At 45.4% G+C, this 22,841-nt stretch overlaps 1 protein-coding gene across 4 annotated transcripts in view; it reads left to right on the top strand.

Annotated features, from left to right (window-relative positions):
• Nucleotides 1–22,841, top strand: part of LOC143982784 (uncharacterized) — a 181,398-nt gene that overhangs the window by 78,046 nt on the left and 80,511 nt on the right. For all 4 annotated transcript variants that reach the window (XM_077481793.1, XM_077481795.1, XM_077481794.1 and 1 more), the window contains one exon: nucleotides 17,092–17,224. In XM_077481793.1, the coding sequence (XP_077337919.1) occupies nucleotides 17,092–17,224 (133 nt within the window). The remainder of the gene's footprint in view (nucleotides 1–17,091; nucleotides 17,225–22,841) is intronic.

Genomic DNA, 22,841 nt, shown 5'->3' with positions numbered 1-22,841 from the left:
CACACATATACACACATCAGTGGTTAATAGCAGTGTTTAGTGGAATTACTAGAACCTTTAGGGCCCCGATGCAAGAAACCATGAAGGGCCCCCTGACCCCCGGACAGGGCCCTTTCCTCCGAGCCTGGTGGCGGAACATCAGGGCTCAGTCACAAGTGGGTGGCTGCATATAAAGGAACCGATTTCTCCACCCCCCCCCCCCCCCCCCCGCTTCTCCTCCTCTCCCTCCCACAGGCATTCAGTGGCTGAAGGAGGAAAATGGAGAGATGGGTTCCTCTATGCCAGTGTTTCTCAATCTTTTTTCACTCAGGGCACCCTTGAAGTATACCCCTAGATGAATGGGGCTGCACTGCAACCACTCTGCAGCTGTCTGCATTGCATGCAGTTGCAGCATAGTGATGATGCATTTAAGGGGTTAAAAAAGGCGGTCAGGAGGCAACATATTGCCTCTTTACCGGCTGTCAAATGCCTCTGAAAAGCGATCTGAGCATGGATCGCTTTTCAGAGGGGCAGAATTTTTTTGCTGGTACTTTGAACAAGCAAGAAAAAAATCTGTTCTGATTGTACACATATAGGGGGTCAGGATTAAACGTGCATACATAAAATGTGCATACATACATCTAAACACACACACATATATAAACACACACACATAATACACACACATATACTGTATATATACAGTGCCTACAAGTAGTATTCAACCCCCTGCAGATTTAGCAGGTTTACACATTCGGAATTAACTTGGCATTGTGACATTTGGACTGTAGATCAGCCTGGAAGTGTGAAATGCACTGCAGCAAAAAAGAATGTTATTTCTTTGTTTAATTTTTTTTTAAATAGTGAAAAGTTTATTCAGAGGGTCAATTATTATTCAACCCCTCAATTCAACAGAATTCTGTTTGGTTCCCCTAAAGTATTAAGAAGTAGTTCAGGCACAAAGAACAATGAGCTTCACATGTTTGGATTAATTATCTGTTTTTCCAGACTTTTCTGACTATTTAGGACCCTCCCCAAACTTGTGAACAGCACTCATACATGGTCAACATGGGAAAGACAAAGGAGCATTCCAAGGCCATCAGAGACAAGATCGTGGAGGGTCACAAGGCTGGCAAGGGGTACAAAACCCTTTCCAAGGAGTTGGGCCTACCTGTCTCCACTGTTGGGAGCATCATCCGGAAGTGGAAGGCTTATGGAACTACTGTTAGCCTTCCACGGGCTGGACAGCCTTTGAAAGTTTCCTCCCGTGCCGAGGCCAGGCTTGTCCGAAGAGTCAAGGCTAACCCAAGGACAACAAGGAAGGAGCTCCGGGAAGATCTCATGGCAGTGGGGACATTGGTTTCAGTCAATACCATAAGTAACGTACTCCACCGCAATGGTCTCCATTCCAGACGAGCCCGTAAGGTACCTTTACTTTCAAAGCGTCATGTCAAGGCTCGTCTACGGTTTTCTCATGATCACTTGGAGGACTCTGAGACAGACTGGTTCAAGGTTCTCTGGTCTGATGAGACCAAGATCGAGATCTTTGGTGCCAACCACACACGTGACGTTTGGAGACTGGATGGCACTGCATACGACCCAAAGAATACCATCCCTACAGTCAAGCATGGTGGTGGCAGCATCATGCTGTGGGGCTGCTTCTCAGCCAAGGGGCCTGGCCATCTGGTCCGCATCCATGGGAAGATGGATAGCACGGCCTACCTGGAGATTTTGGCCAAGAACCTCCGCTCCTCCATCAAGGACCTTAAGATGGGTTGTCATTTCATATTCCAACAAAACAACGACCCAAAGCACACAGCCAAGAAAACCAAGGCCTGGTTCAAGAGGAAAAAAATCAAGGTGTTGCAGTGGCCTAGTCAGTCTCCTGACCTTAACCCAATTGAAAACTTGTGGAAGGAGCTCAAGATTAAAGTCCACATGAGACACCCAAAGAACCTAGATAACTTGGAGAAGATCTGCATGGAGGAGTGGGCCAAGATAACTCCAGAGACCTGTGCCGGCCTGATCAGGTCTTATAAAAGACGATTATTAGCTGTAATTGCAAACAAGGGTTATTCCACAAAATATTAAACCTAGGGGTTGAATAATAATTGACCCACACTTTTATGTTTAAAATTTATTAAAATTTAACTGAGCAACATAACTTTTTGGTTTGTAAGATTTATGCATCTGTTAATAAATCCTGCTCTTGTTTAAAGTTTAAGGCCGGGTTCACACCGCTGCGATGCGGGAACGCCGCGAATCCGCAGCGTTTTCCCGCATCGCATTACTCCCGCCGGCAGTTCACACTGCCCTATGCGGACGGCTGGGAGTGTGAATGATATGTTAATGACACCCCCAGATCCGTCCGCATATCGCAGTGTGATCTGCCGACTCGCACAGGAATCGGATCGCATGGTGTGAACCCCCATGCGATCCGATTCTGTTGCGGACCAAAAAAAGGGTCCCGTGCGAGTTTGCTGCGGGAGCGATGCGAATTCAGCCATACTATCTGTATGGCTGAACTCGCATCGCTACGGAGATCGGATGTGATTTGCACTGCAGTGCGGGTGCGAATCACATCCGGATCTCCCCCCACAGCAGTGTGAACCCGGCCTGAAGGCTCTAACTTATTTGCATCTTATCAAACCTGCTAAATCTGCAGGGGGTTGAATACTACTTGTAGTCACTGTAAATATATATATATATATATATATATATATATATATATATATATATATATAAATAAATATATATATATATATATATATATATATATATATATATACACACACATAAGTATATAAACACACACATATATATATATATATATATATATATATATATATATAAGACCCCTTTCACACCACACCATCCTTTGCGTCGGCGGTAAAACGCCGCTATTTTTAGCGGCGCTTTACCGCCGGAATTGTGGCGCATTTCGGCCGCTAGCGGGGCGCTTTTACCCCCCGCTAGCGGCCGCGAAAGGGTTAAAACCGTCGGCAATATGCCGCAATAGCAGCGTTTTGCCGACGGCATTACAGCGCTGCCCCATTGATTTCAATGGGGAGCAGCAGTGGAGGAGCGGTAAACACACCGCTCCTTCACCGCTCCAAAGAAGCTGCTGGCAGGACTTTTTTCTGACGTCTTGCCAGCGCACCGCTGTAGTGTGAAAGCCCTCGGGGCTTTCACACTACACACAATAGTGCAGCTTCTTTAGGGCGGATTGCAGGCGCTATTTCTAATGCTATAGCGCCTGCAAAACGCCCTGGTGTGAAAGGGGTGTAAATGCACACACATATAAACACATGCAAACACACACATACATGCACATACACACACACACACACACACATGCACACAGAAAGCCTTTTAAATATCATCAGTGCTTTACCTTATGTCTTCCTGCTGGGTACTGCACTGTCTTTTATTATTATTATTATACAGGATTAATATAGCGCCAACAGTTTACCATATAAAAGGGGGACAATAGTTATAATACAATAAAATACAAGAGGATTACGCGTGACCGGCTCCCTGCACAGTGCCGATTACAGTTCAGCTGAGGATCGGGAGATGGGTCTCAGCTGTTCCTGCCGCTCCTCCTATTGAGATATACAGGCCCCAGTCTAGACCCCAGTCTAGTTTTCAAAAGCATCCAGACAGCCAGACAGATGTAGTGCCTTGAAAAAGTATTCATAATTTTTCACATTTTGTCATGTTATAGCCAAAAACGTAAATGTATTTTATTGGGTTTTTATGTAATAGACCAACACAAAGTGGCACATACAGTATTTTTTAAATATTTGTAAATATTTTATTATATCCTTTCATGTGACAACACTGAAGAAATTACACTTTGCTACAATGTAAAGTAGTAAGTCTACAGCTTGTATAACATTGTAAATTTGCTGTCCCCTCAAAATAACTCAACACACAGCCATTAATGTCTAAACCGCTGGCAACAAAAGTGTGCTCACCCCTAAGTGAAAATTTCCAAATTGGGCCCAAAGTGTCAATATGTTGTGTAGCCACCATTATTTTCCAGCACTGCCCTAAACCTCTTGGGCATGGAGTTCACTAGAGCTTCAAAGGTTGCCACTGGAGTCCTCTTCCACTCCTCCATAATGACATCACAGAGCTGGTGGATGTTAGAGACCTTGTGCTCCTCCACCTTCTGTTTGAGGAAGCCCCACAGAGGGTTTAGGTCTAGAGACATGCTTGGCCAGTCCATCATCTTTACGCTCAGCTTCTTTAGCAAGGCATTGGTCTCATCAGACCATAGGACATGGTTCCAGTAATCCATGTCCTTAGTCTGCTTGTCTTTAGCAAACTGTTTGTGGGCTTTCTTGTGCATCGTCTTCTGGGACAACAGCCATGCAGACCAATTTGATGCAGTGTGCAGCGTATGGTCTGAGCACTGACAGGCTGACCCCCCCCCCCCCACCCTTTAAACCTCTACAGCAATGCTGGCAGCACTCATATGTCTATTTCCCAAAGACAACCTTTGCATATGGTATATGGCTCTTAGCACGTGCACTTAATTTCTTTGGTCGACCATGGTGATCCCTGTTTTGAGCTGAACCTGTCCACTATATGGTCTTGGCCACCGTGCTGCAGATCAGTTTCAGAGTTTTGGCAATCTTCTTATAGCCTATGCCATCTTTATGCGGAGCAACAATTCTTTCGTTCAGATCCTCAGAGAGTTCTTTGCCATGAGGTGCCATGTTGTACTTCCAGTGACCGGTATGAAAGAGTGAGAGTGATAACACCAAATTTAACACACCTGCTCCCCATTCACACCTGAGACCGTGTAACACTAATGAGTTACATGACACCAGGGAGGGCAAATGGCTAATTGGGTCCAATTTGGACATTTTCACTTAGGGGTGTACTCACTTTTGTTACCAGCGGTTTAGACATTAATGGTTGTATGTTGAGTTATATTGAGGGGACAGCAAATTGACACTGTTAGACCCCTTTCACACTGGGGTGTTTTTCAGGCGTTTTTCAGGCACTGTAGTGTTAAAAAAAGCGCCTGTAAAGCGCTTGAAAGAAGCCTCATCTGCAATCCCAATGTGAAAGTCCAAGTGATTTAAAAGCCCTTTCACAATGTCAGCGCCCAAAAAACACTTGTAAAGCAACGCTTAAACTAGCAGCGCTTTACCAGCGTTTTTCGAGCGTTATTGGGGTGCTTTTAACCCCTGCTAGTGGCCAAATAAAGGGTTAAAAGCCCCCACAAAGCGCTGCTGCCAAAAGCGATTTGCAGGCGCTTTTCAGGCATTTTGCAGGTGCTTCCCATTGATTTCAATGGGAAGGGGGGATTTAGGAGTGGTGTATTCACCGCTCCAAAAGCGCTGCAAAGAAGCTGCTTGCAGGATTTTTTTTGACACCCTGCCACCGCAGCGCCTCAGTGTGAAAGCACTCGGGCTTTTACATTGGGATTTCAGTTGCGGCCTCTTTCAGGCGCTTTACAGGCGCTTTTTTAATGCTAAAGCGCCTGAAAAACACCTGAAAAACGCCCCAGTGTGAAAGGGGTCTTATACAAGCTAACTCACTACCTTACATTGTAGCAAAGTGTAATTTCTTCAGTGTTGTCACATGAAAAAAATATAACAAAATATTTACAGAAATGTGAGGGGTGTACTCACTTTTGTGAGATACTGTAATTGTGAAGTTGAAGGAAAATGATAAATGGTTTTCAAAATGTTTTACAAATAAATATCTGAAAAGTGTGCATGCATTTGTATTCAGACCCCTTTACTCTGGTACCCCTAACTAAAATTTAGTGGAACCAATTGCCTTCAGAAGGCACCTAATTAGTAAATAGATTCCACCTGTGTGTAATTTAATATCAGTATAAATACAGCTGTTCTGTGAAGCCCTCAGAGGTTTGTTAAAAAAACCTTTGTGAACAAACAGCATCATGAAGGCCAAGGAACACACCAGACAGGCCAAACATAAAGTTGTGGAGAACTTTAAAGCAGGATTAGGTTATAACAAAATATCCCAAGCTTTGAACATCTCATGGAGCACTGTTCAACCCATCATCCAAAAATGGAAAGAGTATGGCACACCTGCAAACCTACCAAGACATGGCTGCCCACCTAAACTTACAAGCCAGGCAAGGAGAGCATTAATGAGAGAAGCAGCCAAGAGACCCATGGTAACTCTGGAAGAGCTGCATAGATCCACAGCTCAGGTGGGAGAATATGTCCACAGGACAACAAATTAGTTGTGCACTCCACACATCTGGCCTTTATGGAAGAGTGGCAAGAAGAAAGCCATTGTTGAAAGAAAGCCATAAGAAGTCCCATTTGCAGTTTGTGAGAAGCCATGTCTGGGACACAGCATTCATGTGGAAGAAGGTGCTCTGGACAGATGAGACCAAAATTGAACTTTTTGGCTTAAAAGCAAAATTCTATGTGTGGCAGAAAACTAACACTGCACATCACCCTGAACACACCATCCCCAACGTGAAACATGGTGGGGGCAGCATCTTGTTGTGGGGATGCTTTTTTTCAGCAGGGACAGGGAAGCTGGTGAGAGTTGATGGGAAGATGGATGGAGCCAAATACAGGGCAATCTTAGATCAAAACCTGTTAGAGTCTGCAAAAGACTTGAGACTGCGGTGGAGGTTCACCTTCCAGCAGGACAACGACCCTAAACATACAGCCAGAGCTACAATGGAATAGTTTATATTAAAGCATATTCATGTGTTGTAGTGGCCCAGTCAAAGTCCAGACCTAAATCCAATTGAGAATCTGTGGCAAGACTTAAAATTGCTGTCCACAAGTGTTCTCCATCCAATTTGACAGAGCTTGAGCTATTTTGCAAAGAACAATGGACAAAAATGTCACTCTCTAGATGTGCAAAGCTGGTAGAGACATACCCAAAAAGAGTTGCAGCTGTTATTATAGCGAAAGGTTCTACAAAGTATTGACACAAGGGGGCTGAATACAAATGCACGCTATACTTTTCACATATTTATTTGTGAAAAATGTTGAAAACCATATATCATTTTCCTTCCACTTCACAATTATGTGCCACTTTGTGTTGGAATATCACATAAAATCCCAATAAAATACATTCATGTTTTTGGTTGTAACATGACAAAATGTGGAAAATCTAAAGGGGTATGAATACTTTTTTAAGGCACTGTAAGCTTGTGACTCCCTTATCTGAACTGCACTGGCTGCACAGCCAGGTGTAGGGATGAGCTTCGTGTTCGAGTCGAACGCATGTTCGACTCGAACATCGGTCGTTCGTGCGTTCGCCGAATTCCGAACGTTTGGGCCGTTCGCTGCAAAATTCGTGTGGCCCACAATGCACTGCGATGGCGCAATGCATTGCTGTCTCACGATTGGCCAAGCATGCACTGTGACCCCGCATGCTTGGCCAATCGCAGCGCCAGTAGCGAGGAGAGCAATGGTTGGCCACAGGCATCCTGCCTGTGGCCAATCATAGCTCAGACTGTGTAGTGCACGCCCTACACTATATAAAGCTGCCTTTCAGGCGGCCTCGTGTAGTGTTTGTTAGCATCTGAAGCAGTGGGTGTTCTGTGTACCTTCAACACAGTTACACACCAATTGTTTTTGGCTGATTTACTATTTTGCTCTTGTGTAGTGGTTACTGTCTGTGCCCTGACCGCAGTATACACCACTATATTCACCTCACCTATATAGCTAGTGATCTAGCTTTAATAATAGAGCTTGCGGTCAGTAGTGTTAGTGCGTGCTGTCTGCATGCTCTGTACCCAGTACATACCACTATATACACCTACAAAGCTGTTCTCTATTTAAGCCCGATTGTCATTTGCTGGAGTTATTGGAAGTTGTGTGTGCCTCCAGCACAGCACAGTATACATCTGTATATACCCCTTTAACTCTGCTGTTTTCTTGTTATTGTCTGCGTGCCCTGACCGCAGTATACACCGTGATATTCACCTCACCTATATAGCTAGTGGTCCATCTTTAACAATAGAGCTTGCAGTCAGCAGTGTCACTCAGGAGATAGTGCGTGCTGTGTGCCTGCTCTGTACCCAGTACATACCGCTATTATCCACCTACATAGCTGTTCTCTATTTGGGCCCGATTGGCATCTGCTGGAGTTATTGGAAGTTGTGTGTGCTTCCAGCACAGCACAGTATACATCTGTATATACCCCTTTAACTCTGCTGTTCTATAAAAAAGGCATCTGCAGGAGTTAGTGGGTGTTGTGTGCCTCCAGCACAATATAAACTACCCAACTACTGTTTTACCCAACTCCCTTCAGGCCATTACCATGTCTGGAAGGCCAGCAAGGAGAGGCAGACAGGCGCGAGCCGATAAAAGAGGGCAAGCAGGCTCTGTGTCTAGAGACAACAGTGCTGGTCGTGGACACGGTGCATTGTCATCAGCACGTGGCCATGGGACATGCTTGTCCTTCTTTTCTGCAGCTGGACATGTTGAACCGCAACATGCCAACGACTTGGTAGAGTGGATGACCAAGCCCTCTTCATCCTCCTCATCCTCTCTCACCCAGTCTCAGGGTAGTAGAAAAGCAGCTGCCAACACATCGTCGTCCCTCCTCTCAATGTCATCATCAGTGACTCCTTCCCTAGACCCACCACGTCCTCCTGAGGAGTCTCCTGAACTCTTTGAGCACAGTGTTGGGTACATGCTCCAGGAGGATGCCCAGTGTTTGGTGGGCTCTGATGATGACACTCAGCTAGAGGAAGGCAGTAGCGTGAGCACAGAGAGAGGGGATGCTCAAGAAGGACAGCAATCTGGCAGTCATGTTCCACAAGCTGCAGCATACTGCCAGGTTTGCTACAGCGATGAAGAGGGAGGGGATGATGAGGGCACTGACTCCACGTGGGTGCCTGGAAGGAGGGAGGAGGAGGAGGAGGAGGCACATGTCCAACGAGGCAGGATGCCCTCCGGGGGCCAGCTTAGGGGCAGCACACCGACTGAATCACACCGCAGAGCTCCGCCTGCGCAGAGCGCTTCCTCTGCGCAGAGCGCTTCCTCTGCGCGTTATTCTAAAAGTTCTTTGGTGTGGCCCTTTTTTGAGACGAGTGCATCAGATCGCACCGCTGCTATTTGCAACATATGTCTCAAGCGTATCTCACGTGGCCAAAACATCAGCCGCTTGGGCACCACATGCTTGACCAGACATATGTTGACCTGCCATGCAGCTCGTTGGCAAGCATACCTCAAAGACCCACACCAAAGAACAAAGCGGACCTCTCCTTGCTCCTCATCAGCTGGCATCTCCAACCCCACTAGACCTTCAGTCCTCTCTGAAACCTGCTCTGAGAGGAATGAAGGTGTAGAATTAGGTGTGTCACAGCCAAGTGCTTCCGGGAACTCTGCTAGTGGTACATCCACGTCCGATTATAGCAGACAAATGTCCCTGCCCCAGCTGCTGGACCGGCGGAAGAAATTTACTCCCAGCCATCCACATGCCCAGCGGTTGAATGCTAGCTTGGCTAAATTGCTAGCACTTCAACTGCTGCCTTTTCAGTTGGTAGACTCGGCCCCCTTCCGTGAGTTTGTACAATGTGCGGTTCCTCAGTGGCAGGTCCCCAAACGCCACTTTTTCTCACGGAAGGCAATTCCGGCTCTCTACCGGCATGTGGAAGGCAATGTCCTTGCCTCGCTGGACAGGGCGGTCAGCGGTAAGGTGCATATTACCGCTGACTCATGGTCCAGCAGGCATGGACAGGGACGTTACCTGTCTTTCACGGCCCATTGGGTCACTCTTCTGGCTGCTGGGAAGGATGCAGGACAAGGTGCAGTAGTATTGGAGGTTGTTCCGCCACCACGCCTCCAAAATGCTACTATTGGTTGTGACACACCTCTCTCCTCCACCCCCTCCTCTTCTTCTTCCTCCATGGCCTCTTCCAGTGCTCTGTCCTCAGAACCAGCGGTGCTCCGTAGGCGTTGCAGGGGCTACGCAAGTACGCAGGCAAAACTATGCCATGCCGTGCTTGCGCTGGTTTGTTTGGGGGACAGGAGCCACACTGGGGCGGATGTTTTGTCAGCTCTGCAGGGGCAGGCCGAGAGGTGGTTGACGCCACGCCAGCTTAAGCCAGGAATGGTGGTTTGCGACAATGGCACCAACCTCCTCTCCGCCCTCCGACAGGGACAACTGACCCATGTGCCCTGTGTAGCTCACGTCCTTAACCTGGTGGTGCAGCGGTTCTTGGGCAGGTACCCCGGCTTACAGGATGTCCTGAAACAGGCCAGGAGAGTCTGTGTGCATTTCCGCCGATCATTTAATGCCTGTGCTCGGCTGGCTGAGCTCCAAAAGGAGTTGAACCTGCCCAAGAACCGCCTTATATGTGACATGCCCACCAGATGGAACTCAACATTGGCCATGCTGCAGCGGCTGCACACGCAGCAGAGGGCCATCAATGAGTACCTGTGCGACTACGGCACCAGGACAGGGTCAGGAGAGCTTGGTTTTTTCTCACCACGCCAGTGGGGCATGATCAGGGATGCATGCACTGTCCTGTCACCGTTTGAGGAGGCCACAAGGATGGTGAGCAGTGACAGTGCATGCATCAGTGACACTATACCTCTTGTCCACCTCTTGGAGCATACGCTGCGTGGAATAATGGACAGGGCACTTGAGGCAGAACAGAGGCAGGAAGAGGAGGACTTCCTTGCCTCTCAAGGCCCCCTTTATCCAGACAGTGTTCCTGCTGTGCCACCCATCACACAGGAAGAGGGTGAGGAGGAGGAAGAGGAGGAGGAGGATGATTGTGTCAGCATGGAGGTGGAGGCTGGCACTCAGCATCAGCAGCAGCAGTCTTATAGGGATGATTTACAGTCCCAAGAAACACGTGGACTTGTACGTGGCTGGGAGGAGGTAGCTGCGGATCATGTTGTCCTTAGTGACCCAGAGGACTCCGGACCGAATGCCTCAGCTAACCTACGCTGCATGGCCTCCCTGATCCTGCAAAGCCTGCGGAAGGATCCTCGTATTCTTCGGATCAAGGAGAGGGACCATTACTGGCTGGCCACTCTCCTTGATCCACGGTACAAGGGTAAGGTTGCCGACCTTATCTTGCCATCGCAGAGGGAGCAGAGGATGAGACATCTCCGGGAGGCCTTGCAGAAAGCTCTGTGCAACGCGTTCCCAGAGACTGGGAGGTCACAAACTCCTGGTCCTGGACAACGTGTTGCTGAGGCATCAGTCAGAAGGAGCGGTGGAGAAGGTGGCCGTCTGACTGATGCTTTCAGACAATTTTTTAGTCCGCAGCCCCAAGGTATGATTGGTTCCAGCACCCATCGCCAGCGTCTAATTTACATGGTGCAGGAATACCTAGGGGCAAGGTCAGACTTGGACACCTTTCCCACTGAAAATCCTCTGGCTTACTGGGTCTTGAGGATGGATCACTGGCCAGAGCTTGCACAGTATGCAATTGAGCTACTGGCCTGTCCTGCATCCAGCGTTCTTTCGGAACGCACCTTCAGTGCTGCTGGTGGCTTTGTTACCGATCACAGGGTGCGCCTGTCCACCGAATCAGTTGATCGACTGACCTTCATCAAGATGAATCAGTCTTGGATCACCCACAGCTACCAAGCACCTGAAGCTGATGTAACCGAATAATTTTTTTTGAAATACCACATCCCTTCAAGACTGCCTATGCTGATGCTGAGTGACTGTCCTGTTATGTTGATTGTCTATCCTCTTCCTCCTCCGCTGATATGTTGGAAGAACATTTTTGGTTCTGGGTGATGCCAGCAGCCCAATTTTTCTGCCCCTGTTTAACAGGGGCGTTTAAGTACAATTTTTGATGCAATGCTTTGCAGCAGGGCTAATTCCTGCAAAAAAACTAGAGTGTATGGCAGAGGTTGCAGTGTGATGGCACCAGTGCCTAAGGCCCAATTTTTCTGCCCCTGTTTAACAGGGGCGTTTAAGTACAATTTTTGATGCAATGCTTTGCAGCAGGGCTAATTCCTGCAAAAAAACTAGAGTGTATGGCAGAGGTTGCAGTGTGATGGCACCAGTGCCTAAGGCCCAATTTTTCTGCCCCTGTTTAACAGGGGCGTTTAAGTACAATTTTTGATGCAATGCTTTGCAGCAGGGCTAATTCCTGCAAAAAAACTAGAGTGTATGGCAGAGGTTGCAGTGTGATGGCACCAGTGCCTAAGGCCCAATTTTTCTGCCCCTGTTTAACAGGGGCGTTTAAGTACAATTTTTGATGCAATGCTTTGCAGCAGGGCTAATTCCTGCAAAAAAACTAGAGTGTATGGCAGAGGTTGCAGTGTGATGGCACCAGTGCCTAAGGCCCAATTTTTCTGCCCCTGTTTAACAGGGGCGTTTAAGTACAATTTTTGATGCAATGCTTTGCAGCAGGGCTAATTCCTGCAAAAAAACTAGAGTGTATGGCAGAGGTTGCAGTGTGATGGCACCAGTGCCTAAGGCCCAATTTTTCTGCCCCTGTTTAACAGGGGCGTTTAAGTACAATTTTTGATGCAATGCTTTGCAGCAGGGCTAATTCCTGCAAAAAAACTAGAGTGTATGGCAGAGGTTGCAGTGTGATGGCACCAGTGCCTAAGGCCCAATTTTTCTGCCCCTGTTTAACAGGGGCGTTTAAGTACAATTTTTGATGCAATGCTTTGCAGCAGGGCTAATTCCTGCAAAAAAACTAGAGTGTATGGCAGAGGTTGCAGTGTGATGGCACCAGTGCCTAAGGCCCAATTTTTCTGCCCCTGTTTAACAGGGGCGTTTAAGTACAATTTTTGATGCAATGCTTTGCAGCAGGGCTAATTCCTGCAAAAAAACTAGAGTGTATGGCAGAGGTTGCAGTGTGATGGCACCAGTGCTTAAGGCCCAATTTTTCTGCCCCTGTTTAACAGGGGCGTTTAAGTAAAATTTTTGATGCAATGCTTTGCAGCAGGGCTAATTCCTGCAAAAAAACTAGAGTGTATGGCAGAGGTTGCAGTGTGATGGCACCAGTGCCTAAGGCCCAATTTTTCTGCCCCTGTTTAACAGGGGCGTTTAAGTACAATTTTTGATGCAATGCTTTGCAGCAGGGCTAATTCCTGCAATAAAACTATAGTGTATGGCAGAGGTTGCAGTGTGATGGCACCAGTGCCTAAGGCCCAATTTTTCTGCCCCTGTTTAACAGGGACATGTAATTACAATTCTTGATATAATATTTCACAGGAGGGCCCCTTCCTGTGCCCACCCAGAGTAACTGTGAGGACTTATAGTGTTGTGGCACCAGCACCACAACCACCAAAGGTCAATTTTTCTACCACTGTTCAACAATGGCATGTAATTACAATTCTTGATATAATCGTTCACAGCAGGGCGCTCCAGCGCCCACCAAGAGTCACTTTGAGGGCTTACAATGTTGTTGCAAAACCAACACCTTGTTCCGCCATTTCTGCAGAGCATATAGGGCAGGCCCCTACTTTCAAACATCCAACTTACAAACATCTCCTACTTGCAAACGGAAGGAGACAACAGCAAGTGAGATGAAAAAAGATGGACGACAAAACAAATTATACAGGGGTGATAACCCTTCCCTATGTTTTCCAAAAAGCTTAAAAATATTTTTTTTGACTGGAGCTACACTTTAAAAATGTACCAGTTGAAAATTACAAACAGATTCAACTTAACACAACAAACCTACACAGTCCCAGTCTTGTTTGCACCGCCTGTATACTGCTGTTTTGAGTATATAGGGCCTGGGGGCCACACGCATTTCCTTTTTTTAATATGGGTACAGGGTTCCCCTTAATATGCGTACAAGACCCAAATAGGCTGGTAATGGGCAGGGAGGGCTACCCATGCCATTTTTCTGAATGATTTTCAACCATATTGCAGGAACCAGATATAACATTAAAACCGCAAGCAGTTTTAAATGGTGTTATTTCCGCTTAATGTCATTTTGTGCAGGGACTGTTCTAAACACGGGAAACACGTGGCACTTCACAGGCATACTACAGACACCCACCAGGCACCATATTTAAAGGAATATTTCACTTTTTTTTTTTCACTTTAATCGTCATTAAAATCAGTACTCCCACCAAAACGGTAGTTTTTAAAACTTTTTTTTGCAGTGACCCATGTCCCCTGAGGCAGGAGGCAGGTCGCCAAACCCTTTTTAGGACACTATCTTGCATATTAGCCGTTAAAATTAGCACTTTCCAATTCGAACGTTCGAGTCCCATAGACTTCAATGGGGTTCTAACGTTCGTACCGAACGCGGGGGTCGTTCGCAAGTTCTGGTGCGAACCGAACCGGGGGGTGTTCGGCTCATCCCTAGCCAGGAGTGAGGCTCTGAGGCCCCCCACATAAAAACACTGCACCGATGGAATTTGCCCTTCGTTTTAAGAGCTTTCTTCTCACGTCCATTTCTAAAACAAGGAAGCGAAGGGAAATCTACCCAATAGGACATATGAAACTCAAGTAACAGGGGTTCTAACCAGTGGCGGCCCCCCTAATCCATGAGCCCAGCCCTTAATCTACATGCAGGGTGCTGGATGCATGGATTTCAACTGGGTTTATTATTTTTTCTTAGCACAAGGTTAAAGCCTCGAGGCTCTAATTAGCTTCAAAAAAGGGTGGGCTTGGGGCGCAGAGGTCTCTGTCCGTCCTTCTCCCAATGCGGGGGGGGGGGGGTGGTTGGGGGATCACCATCTTCCCGTCCATCTCCCGGGGGGGGGGGGGGGGCGAGTGGGGGATGTGTTGGGATTGACACCTTCCTATCTGTCTTCCACGCCACCCCACTCCCCCCCCCCAAAAAAAAATATATTGAGCACCAGCTGCAATCTTTTCAGCTATCCCTTACTTGATCCAAAACCAGAAAGAAATGTTTTGCCTATGCATGCACTTTAATTGTGGTTAGGCTCATCTGCTGGTTGCTGCCTGGCTTACCAGTGCCCATCAATGCTGACCACTAAAAACTGACCTACCTGACCCACACTGACCTACCTGACCATTACATTGACTTACCTGACCATTACACTGACCTATCTTACCCACACTGACCTACACTATCCTACCATATCCACACTGACCTACACTAACCTACCTGACCCACACTGATCATTACACTGGCCCACACTGACCTATCTGATGCACACTGACCTACCTGACATATACTGACTTACCTGACACACACTGACCATTACACTGACTGACCCATACTGACCTACGTCACCCACACTGATCATTACACTGACCCACACTGACCTACCTGACCCACACTGATCATTACACCGACCCACACTGACCTACCTGACCCACACTGATCATTACACTTACCCACACTGACCTACCTGACCGAAACTGATCATTACACTGACCCACACTGACCTACCTGACCCATGCTGATCATTACATTGACCCACACTGACCTACCTGACACACACTGACCTACCTGATGCATACTGACCATTAAACTGACTGACTGACCCACACTAACCTACCTGACGCATATTGACGTTCCTGACATGCACTGACCTACCTGATCCATTACACCTAACATCAGACTTCAGGTGCTGGTGACCTATGGCTCCTCCTGAAGCTCAGCTGTAGTGTGTGGCACCGGCGCTCCCATCCCAGGAGACAGCAGGCAGCCAGAGGCAGGAGAGGAGAGGAGAGGTGACCGCCCGAGCGCCGTGTGGGGATCTTCTCATAGTGATGCGACCGCATTGTAATTCCCGCCTTCTGGAGCCTTCAGCGCCTATGATGAACGTTACATGTCCCGCAGTCCTGGCAATGGACCAGTGGGACGTCCATCATAGGCGCTGCAGGCTCCAGAAGGCGGGACCTGTTATGTCACTCGGCCGCACTCCAATTCAGATCGGTCCCCGCTAATAATACATTTATGAATGGACTCGTGGGTTTTTGTGGGCCCACTCAGGGCTCCAGCCCCCCTTAGCCCCCCTCTCTTGACACCACTGCTGGACAGTGCAAAATCTGGCCCAGTGGGCATGGTAGTCAATCAGCTAACTTCAGCTTGTTCAGTTAAGTTTTGACAAAAAAAACTGGAAGCTGATTGATTTGTATGCAGAGCTGCACCAGATTTTGCACTCTCCAGTTTTAGTTAATCAATCCCTTTTTTGAGAAGGAGGGACAGAGGTAAAGATACCCAAAAACATAGGAACTCTAGGCACAGAATCTTGGGAATAGTAGTAGCAATGTTAAGCTTCGTACACGCTAGTAGTTTTTTTTTCCGTTCAGCCCAGCAGGGCCGAACAAAAAAAAACTGGCAGCTCTGGAGGAGATGCTGTACTAACTATTTGATGCTAGAACAGCGATCTCCCCTGCTGCTCTATTGTGTTCTGACAGGGGGACACCCACAGTCAGAACACACCGGACAATGGCTGAGATCGCTGATCGAGAGCCGATCGGCAGACCTTTTTTGGTCATGCCTCTTTGACGGAAGTTGGCTGAACGTCCGACTTCTGTCGGACCAACTCCAGTACACACGGGCCGAATGTTCGCCAGCTGATTCCACCCAAAATTCGGTCCATGTGTACTAGGCTTAACTGGTCACAACAGATAATGGTACAGTAAAAGTTCTTGTTGATTCCTGAACTGGTAGCAACAGTGGGTCAACAGAGAAAGTTCTTCTTGATTGCTCCACTCTATAAACCAATGTTAGGATGCCAAATATATATCTACCTCCCAACTTATATCCCTGGACTGACATAAAAGGTGATTTGCAGGACTAATTAATATGCGTAACAGACAATGCTAACTCTAGAACCTATTATATAAGCTGGTAGAAGATAGATCCCTAAGCAGATGGTTAAAATAAACAAGTTATGTTAGAAAAAGGAGGTCTGCCATTGGTGACTGCTTTCTGAACATGCTAGTGTCCTGGCTGTTTGCTAACCCAATGGGTACAATAATTGATCCTTGACCGTGACCAAATATGCAGAAAATCAGCTAAAGGTCAGAAGTCTTTATCTACAGTAGTTAAAAGATGAAGATAAAATTTACAGACAACTAGCTTTTTCAGCAAGAGAGGCAGCTTTTATTTTCTCTAGATGGGCACTCTTTGGGTTCAAAGGCAGCCGCAGCACTGAATTCTACTACCTGTGGTAGGGTCCATGCATTACTGGTAATGTTGATGTAATCTTGTGTCTCCTTTAGGGGATCCAGTGAACACTTGTACACATCCCTGTAAGGACCTTAGAACTATAGATGGTTATAAGAACTTAGAAGTGCCTTCATCATTCACATGCTGTTCAGCTTTGGAAAGCTTTTCTGTTTCCTTTCCTAGCAGGTATGTAAATCAATAATTTGATGTTAGAGAGGTAGATTTCAAGTTTCAAATTAGAACACTCAGTAAATTAACAGTATGTTGTAAGAGATTCTTCACAATCATAGCGTATTCAGTTTTGGAAAACATAGTAAGCACAATTTATGCAAATCTGCTTGCATGCTCATCCATAAATTACATTTTAAATGCAGATTAAAAGAGAACTCCAGACAAAGCATGGCATTTAATAGTTTTTGCCCTTGAATGTACCAGCTTTGAAACGCCTATCCTATCCCAGTTTTCAACATATCACCTCCACATCCAGCTGCTAACACTATATATAAGCTACTCCATTTTCCCTACAAGAGCTGTCTGTGTATTTAATGCACTACCCACATCTGAGCATCAGGTTATAAGGGAAATAGGCTCAAATGGCTCCAACAGTGAAAGACTATGCACCCGACAGAGTGTCACGTACCCGGTTAGAGGCCGAAGTAATGAAAGGGCTTCCCTTGCTGCTGAGTGCAGGTGAGAGCTGCACCCAAAGAAGCACAGACTGCCAGCTGTGAACTTGCCTGAAGACCTGAGTGGATGAGGCACCATAGGGAGACTTGATTATATGGCAGAGCCAGCAGGGCAAAAGACACTCTAGGTGAGCAGGAAAAATCTTGACTGTACCGAGGTACCGGTAAAACAGGATCGACTCTAGATGCACAGGCGGATCTTGACAGGTGAGCAATACAGGAAGCAAAATCAGGAGCCATAACCAGGATCATGCACATGAGGTTAGCCAAGAACAGGAGCAGAAGAGTGATCAAGATCAAGCTGAGGTCATACACCTGAGACAGGCAGTAGGTGAAGTCTATGGAATAAGCCGGGGTCAAAGCCACAAGAGAAGCAAAGTCAGGTCCAAGGCAGATAAGTTCAACAATGGGGAATCTAATGATACAGCAACACAGAAGCATAGGAATAGGGAAGGGTTGACTTGTGAACCAGACTTCTGGCTTTAAATAGGCCACTGGGCGCCAAGATCTGTCACTCTTTGTGTGCGCAATGAGGGCATGTGTGTTTGCGTGCCATGGGCTGCATTTGCTTGGGCACACCGGTACACAACGTCTGCTTAAGTGTTGGCAGGTGTGCCGGTTCATCCTCTGACACAGAGGCACCAAAAGATATCTCTTTTAGTGTTTTGTTCACCTAGTAGTAGGCACCCATAGTAGTGAGAGAGAGAGACCTGAGCACCATTTAGCTCACATATATGGAATCTGTGGGCAGCTGACAATAATAATGAGGTCTGACTACAAGGTAATATGTGGACCTTGAAACTTTAATACCAATCCAAAGCACTATAAAGCCATGACCCAGAATAGAAATTATTAGCATACTGGCGAAAATAAAATGTTTTCTCACAATATATGTAAGAAACATCAAAACTTTGATGATGCAACTTCCACAATCCTGCTAGCCAGTGCCTCACAATATATGGATGATGGGTATATGGCTAAATTATCAGACAGAAAGTAACTGTAACTTGCAGTTCAGTAACAGGTATAAGGTTAATGCAAAACCGGTTCAGGCAAGCATACACTGCAGAATAATACAGAGCAGGTTATTAAAGTGGCTGTTAAGCCACTCCAACCTGTATACACCATCAGCACTGTCTTCTGTTGTAGTATCCCCCTCTATGTGTGATTTATAAAAATAAATGCTGCAAATACCTAATTTCACTGCTGAGGTTGCGATCACATGACTGGCCAGCTTTCTCCTTTTCTCCTCTGAGAGATACAGAGGGCGGGGCTGAGATTCCTCTACTGATGTCAGTCTGGAGGGGAGTAGGAGAGGAGGAGAAAGCTGGCTGGTCATGTGATCGCAGTGAGGGACACCTACTAGCAAATGTATGTAGGCATAGGACATGCCCGCTGCCACACACCCTTAATGTTTTGCCTTTCATTTTTTTTATTTTAAACTGAATGGGTAATTTAACAAGGTGAATGTTTACATTAAAGCTGCACAACAATGTCTCTGTGTCTCAATCAGTGTAACAAATGGCTGCATGAGACCCTATAACAAAAGAGAGTCAAGCTGTAAATCAATATTTTATGAAAACTGTAAAAAACACAGCCGTCCAGATTATCCTCATAGACTGGGTATCTCACAGTAAAGACTAGTGTAGCTTTGGCAACACAGGTGAACAGCTGGAGAGACCCAAAGCTTAAAAGAAAGCACCCAACCCCACTGGATTTAGAAAAAATAAAAGAAATATGTAAAGAGAACCCCAAACCAACTGGGTCTTTTGGAGAAACTGCGTGATTAGGCTTCTGCTTGGCTGCCCGCATGACAGTTCTCATAGCAGAGGACTGCTTACCTGGCTGCAGATCACCTGTCCAGCATCCTCTGTCTGAAGCCAGGGAGTTTTGGGGTATTAGATTATAGGAGACAGCATCTACAGCATCTGAGCTTAATAAGTAAATGGGGACTCACACGCACACACCAACTTGCATTCTAAGTGCTTTTCTGTCCACTTGTATACAAAAGAATGTTTCTTTACAGGGTTCCCACACTAACCAGAGTTGGTAGTGTTGTAGCTAACTAGTCCTTATTTACCCAACTCCTAATTACTGGTGTGCCAAGGTCATTAGATGCTACATTGGATAACATGAATAGCTACTGAGGTTGATAATTATATAGTTAAGTTACACACACCAGTTAAAGCTGAGCTTCAAATTGCTTAGAATTTCTGAGAGACAGGCAGTTCTTTGCGTATAATTCATTTTTCCTAGCATCAAATAGTCTAAGGAAAGTAGATCTTTTGCAGCTATCACTTGTGTGACATGGGCCTTAGGCATGATGTGTTTTTTCTAGGCTGCCAGGGCTTCCTTGGACATGGAATGCCATGGCAACTAAAGGGTCATAGATTAATTCTGTTATCTTAAACCACTAAAGAAAAACAATGTTTTCCCCACAATGAAACCCTTAAACCCCTACACCCTTAAATCCTTAAGGGTTCGTTCACACAATACATTCATGAAAACTAATGGGAACTGAAGGGAAAACCATGCAGAGACATCGGATTCACCTCAGTTTTCATTCACGTTGACATCAGTTTTCATGCATGTTGACATCAGTTTTCATCTGTGTCGGTTATGTGCCCTGTTTACACCAATGTTAAGTCATGCCAGTTATTTTTCTCATGCAGAAAAATGTATACACGTTGCAGATTCCTGCGCAGAAAAAAATCGCCACATTGTGATGTGAACAGGGCACATAGAGAAACATTGTTTTTTTGTGCCCATGCAGAAAAACTGAAGTCTGCATCATAGTGTGAACGAGGCCTAAAACTTAAATTTAGGTATCACAATTTTTACTTAGTTGATATGTATTTGGGATCCCTGTGGAAGCTGTAATTTATCTTAGTAGACACCGGTACTACAGTGGCTATATTTCTGGGCACCATCATTCAATAAATGCAAAGTGTTGTCTGACTGAAAGAGGTAGAGATTGAGCCACCACCTCCCTGCCTCTCCACCCTGTCCAATCAGAGAACACCAATGTTAATTTTGGCAGCAAATTTCAATTTAGTTTTAGTCTTAGGACTAAAATGGCATTTTACTTTTAGTCCCATTTTAGTCTTCTGCTGTTGTTTTAGTTTTAGTTGTATTTAGTCAACTAAATCTCCAGTACATTTTAGTCAACTAAAATAATTTTAGTCAACTAAATCAAATGTGTTTAGTTAAATAATGCATTATTTAAGCAATTTCAAAACTTATTATACACTCCTGGAGTAAAAAAAAAAAAACACCTAATATGGTATTATTTATGGTTTGAACAAACTACACAGATAAAACGTCTTTACTCTGTAAAACCAAGTTTTATTACAAAAATATTGCTTTTTTGAGTCACACAACTTAATTCCTTGCTATAAGGGCACACTACTTTTCTGTTGTTGAGAACAAGTAGCCCAAAGTTGACCCCACCCAGGCACTCACACACTGCACAGTCAATTAAATCACTGTGTGGACAAATGTTTGCATGAATGGGACATACCAAAGAGGAAGATCCTAAGCATTATAACAGACAATAGGAGTAATATGGTGGCAGCATTTAAAAAAAACAACAACAGAAGCAGAAGAACCACCCAGCTCTAGGGAGGAAGACTCCCCCATGACAGAAAGTGACTGTGAGTTGAGACTGAGTCTAAAATTAATCTGCTTTGAGACATTTTTATTATTTATTTACATGATGACACTACAGTCAATTATCAAATGGATATGAAATTAATGATCTTGGGGCTGTGTGCTCTACTGGTGTACCTTTGTTATTGTTCCACTTTATTTGTATCTCGTGTAAAAATATTTCCATAAGATGCTGGACTGGTCACCATGTGTGGTCTTGTCTGGTGCATGGAGGCAAGTGTTAAAAGGATCTTTGATAAAGCAAGATCAATAGTGAACATCTTCAAGTCTTCCATACCATAGCAACAATGAAGATATTGGAGCATTGTGGCTTTACTCTTTTAAATGACTGTCCCAAACGCTGGTCATGTAATACTAACAGTACAAAAAAGTTAGTCTGACAAATCGCAAATAACATAGGATGGGATACAACTTACTCTCTAGTTAAATGGAAAAAGCTCACATAATTGCATGCCCTACTGTTGCCTTATGCGTAGCGGAACCTTCAAAAGCCCTCCAGAGTGAAACCATGTCCATGTCCCTGACCTCTTTGATCTAGTCTTTACTTAGCCACCTTGAGGACTTTAAACAGAACACTAACACTAACACAATTGTGGGCATAAAATTGGGTATCTGGATTGTACGATTATTTTTTATTTTATTTATTTGTTTTTAAGGTTGAACTGGATGGACTTGTGTCTTTTTTCAACCTGACTAACTATGTAACTATGTAACTATGTAACTAACTACCAAGACTGTGCCAAAATTGCACAGAAAATGAAAGAGAATGTGAACAAGCATTTTGCTTCTTTCATTCTTAGATCCAAGTAACTGATGAAATGTTCTCTCGCCAGTGCTTGCAGCATCTGCTTGTTTTTTTGTCAATTCTGCTGTCTGTGAAAACTTTTGTTGATGTGGCAGATGATAATATTCAGGAACTGCTTAAGATAGCAGAGGAGTATGCCAGAGCCATAAGAAAATCTACATTGCCCCACTTACAAGATGAGGATCTGCCTGACTCTAAAGATGATGTGTAAGAAGAGAAGAATATTGAAAAAGCACAGGAAGTGGAAAAAGCACCATCCACATCAAAGCAGCCAGTCTTGGTTTCTTTCAAAAATGCTGCAGAAGACCCAGGGAGGCAGAGCATCTCCCCAAACAGGCAGCATAGAGAAGCAGATCAGTCTGACCGGTAATCCATTTTGACAGTCTGACACAATCCATTTTGCTATGGGCTTCTCCCTGGCCTCAGTGGCCTGTTGTTCCTTAGATTAAATGTTGTATTTTGAAACACTTAAAACAGCAGTGCAAATAGTTTACTGTGGTGGTGCACTGGCTTGACTTGGCCCATCATTGGAGGTTTTATGTATCTGTGGGGTTAGAGGAAAAAAAAAAGTTATTCTGATTTTACTTTCTCTCTCACTTCACACAGTTAGCTCTAAGTTGTCTCTATATAATATACTACATCT

The sequence above is a fragment of the Lithobates pipiens genome, unplaced genomic scaffold (assembly GCF_037356315.1).
Source record: "Lithobates pipiens isolate NorthernLeopardFrog02 unplaced genomic scaffold, aLitPip1_a1.2 Scaffold_16, whole genome shotgun sequence".
Taxonomy (NCBI): domain Eukaryota; kingdom Metazoa; phylum Chordata; class Amphibia; order Anura; family Ranidae; genus Lithobates; species Lithobates pipiens.
This window is presented reverse-complemented; position numbering and strand designations above follow the sequence as displayed.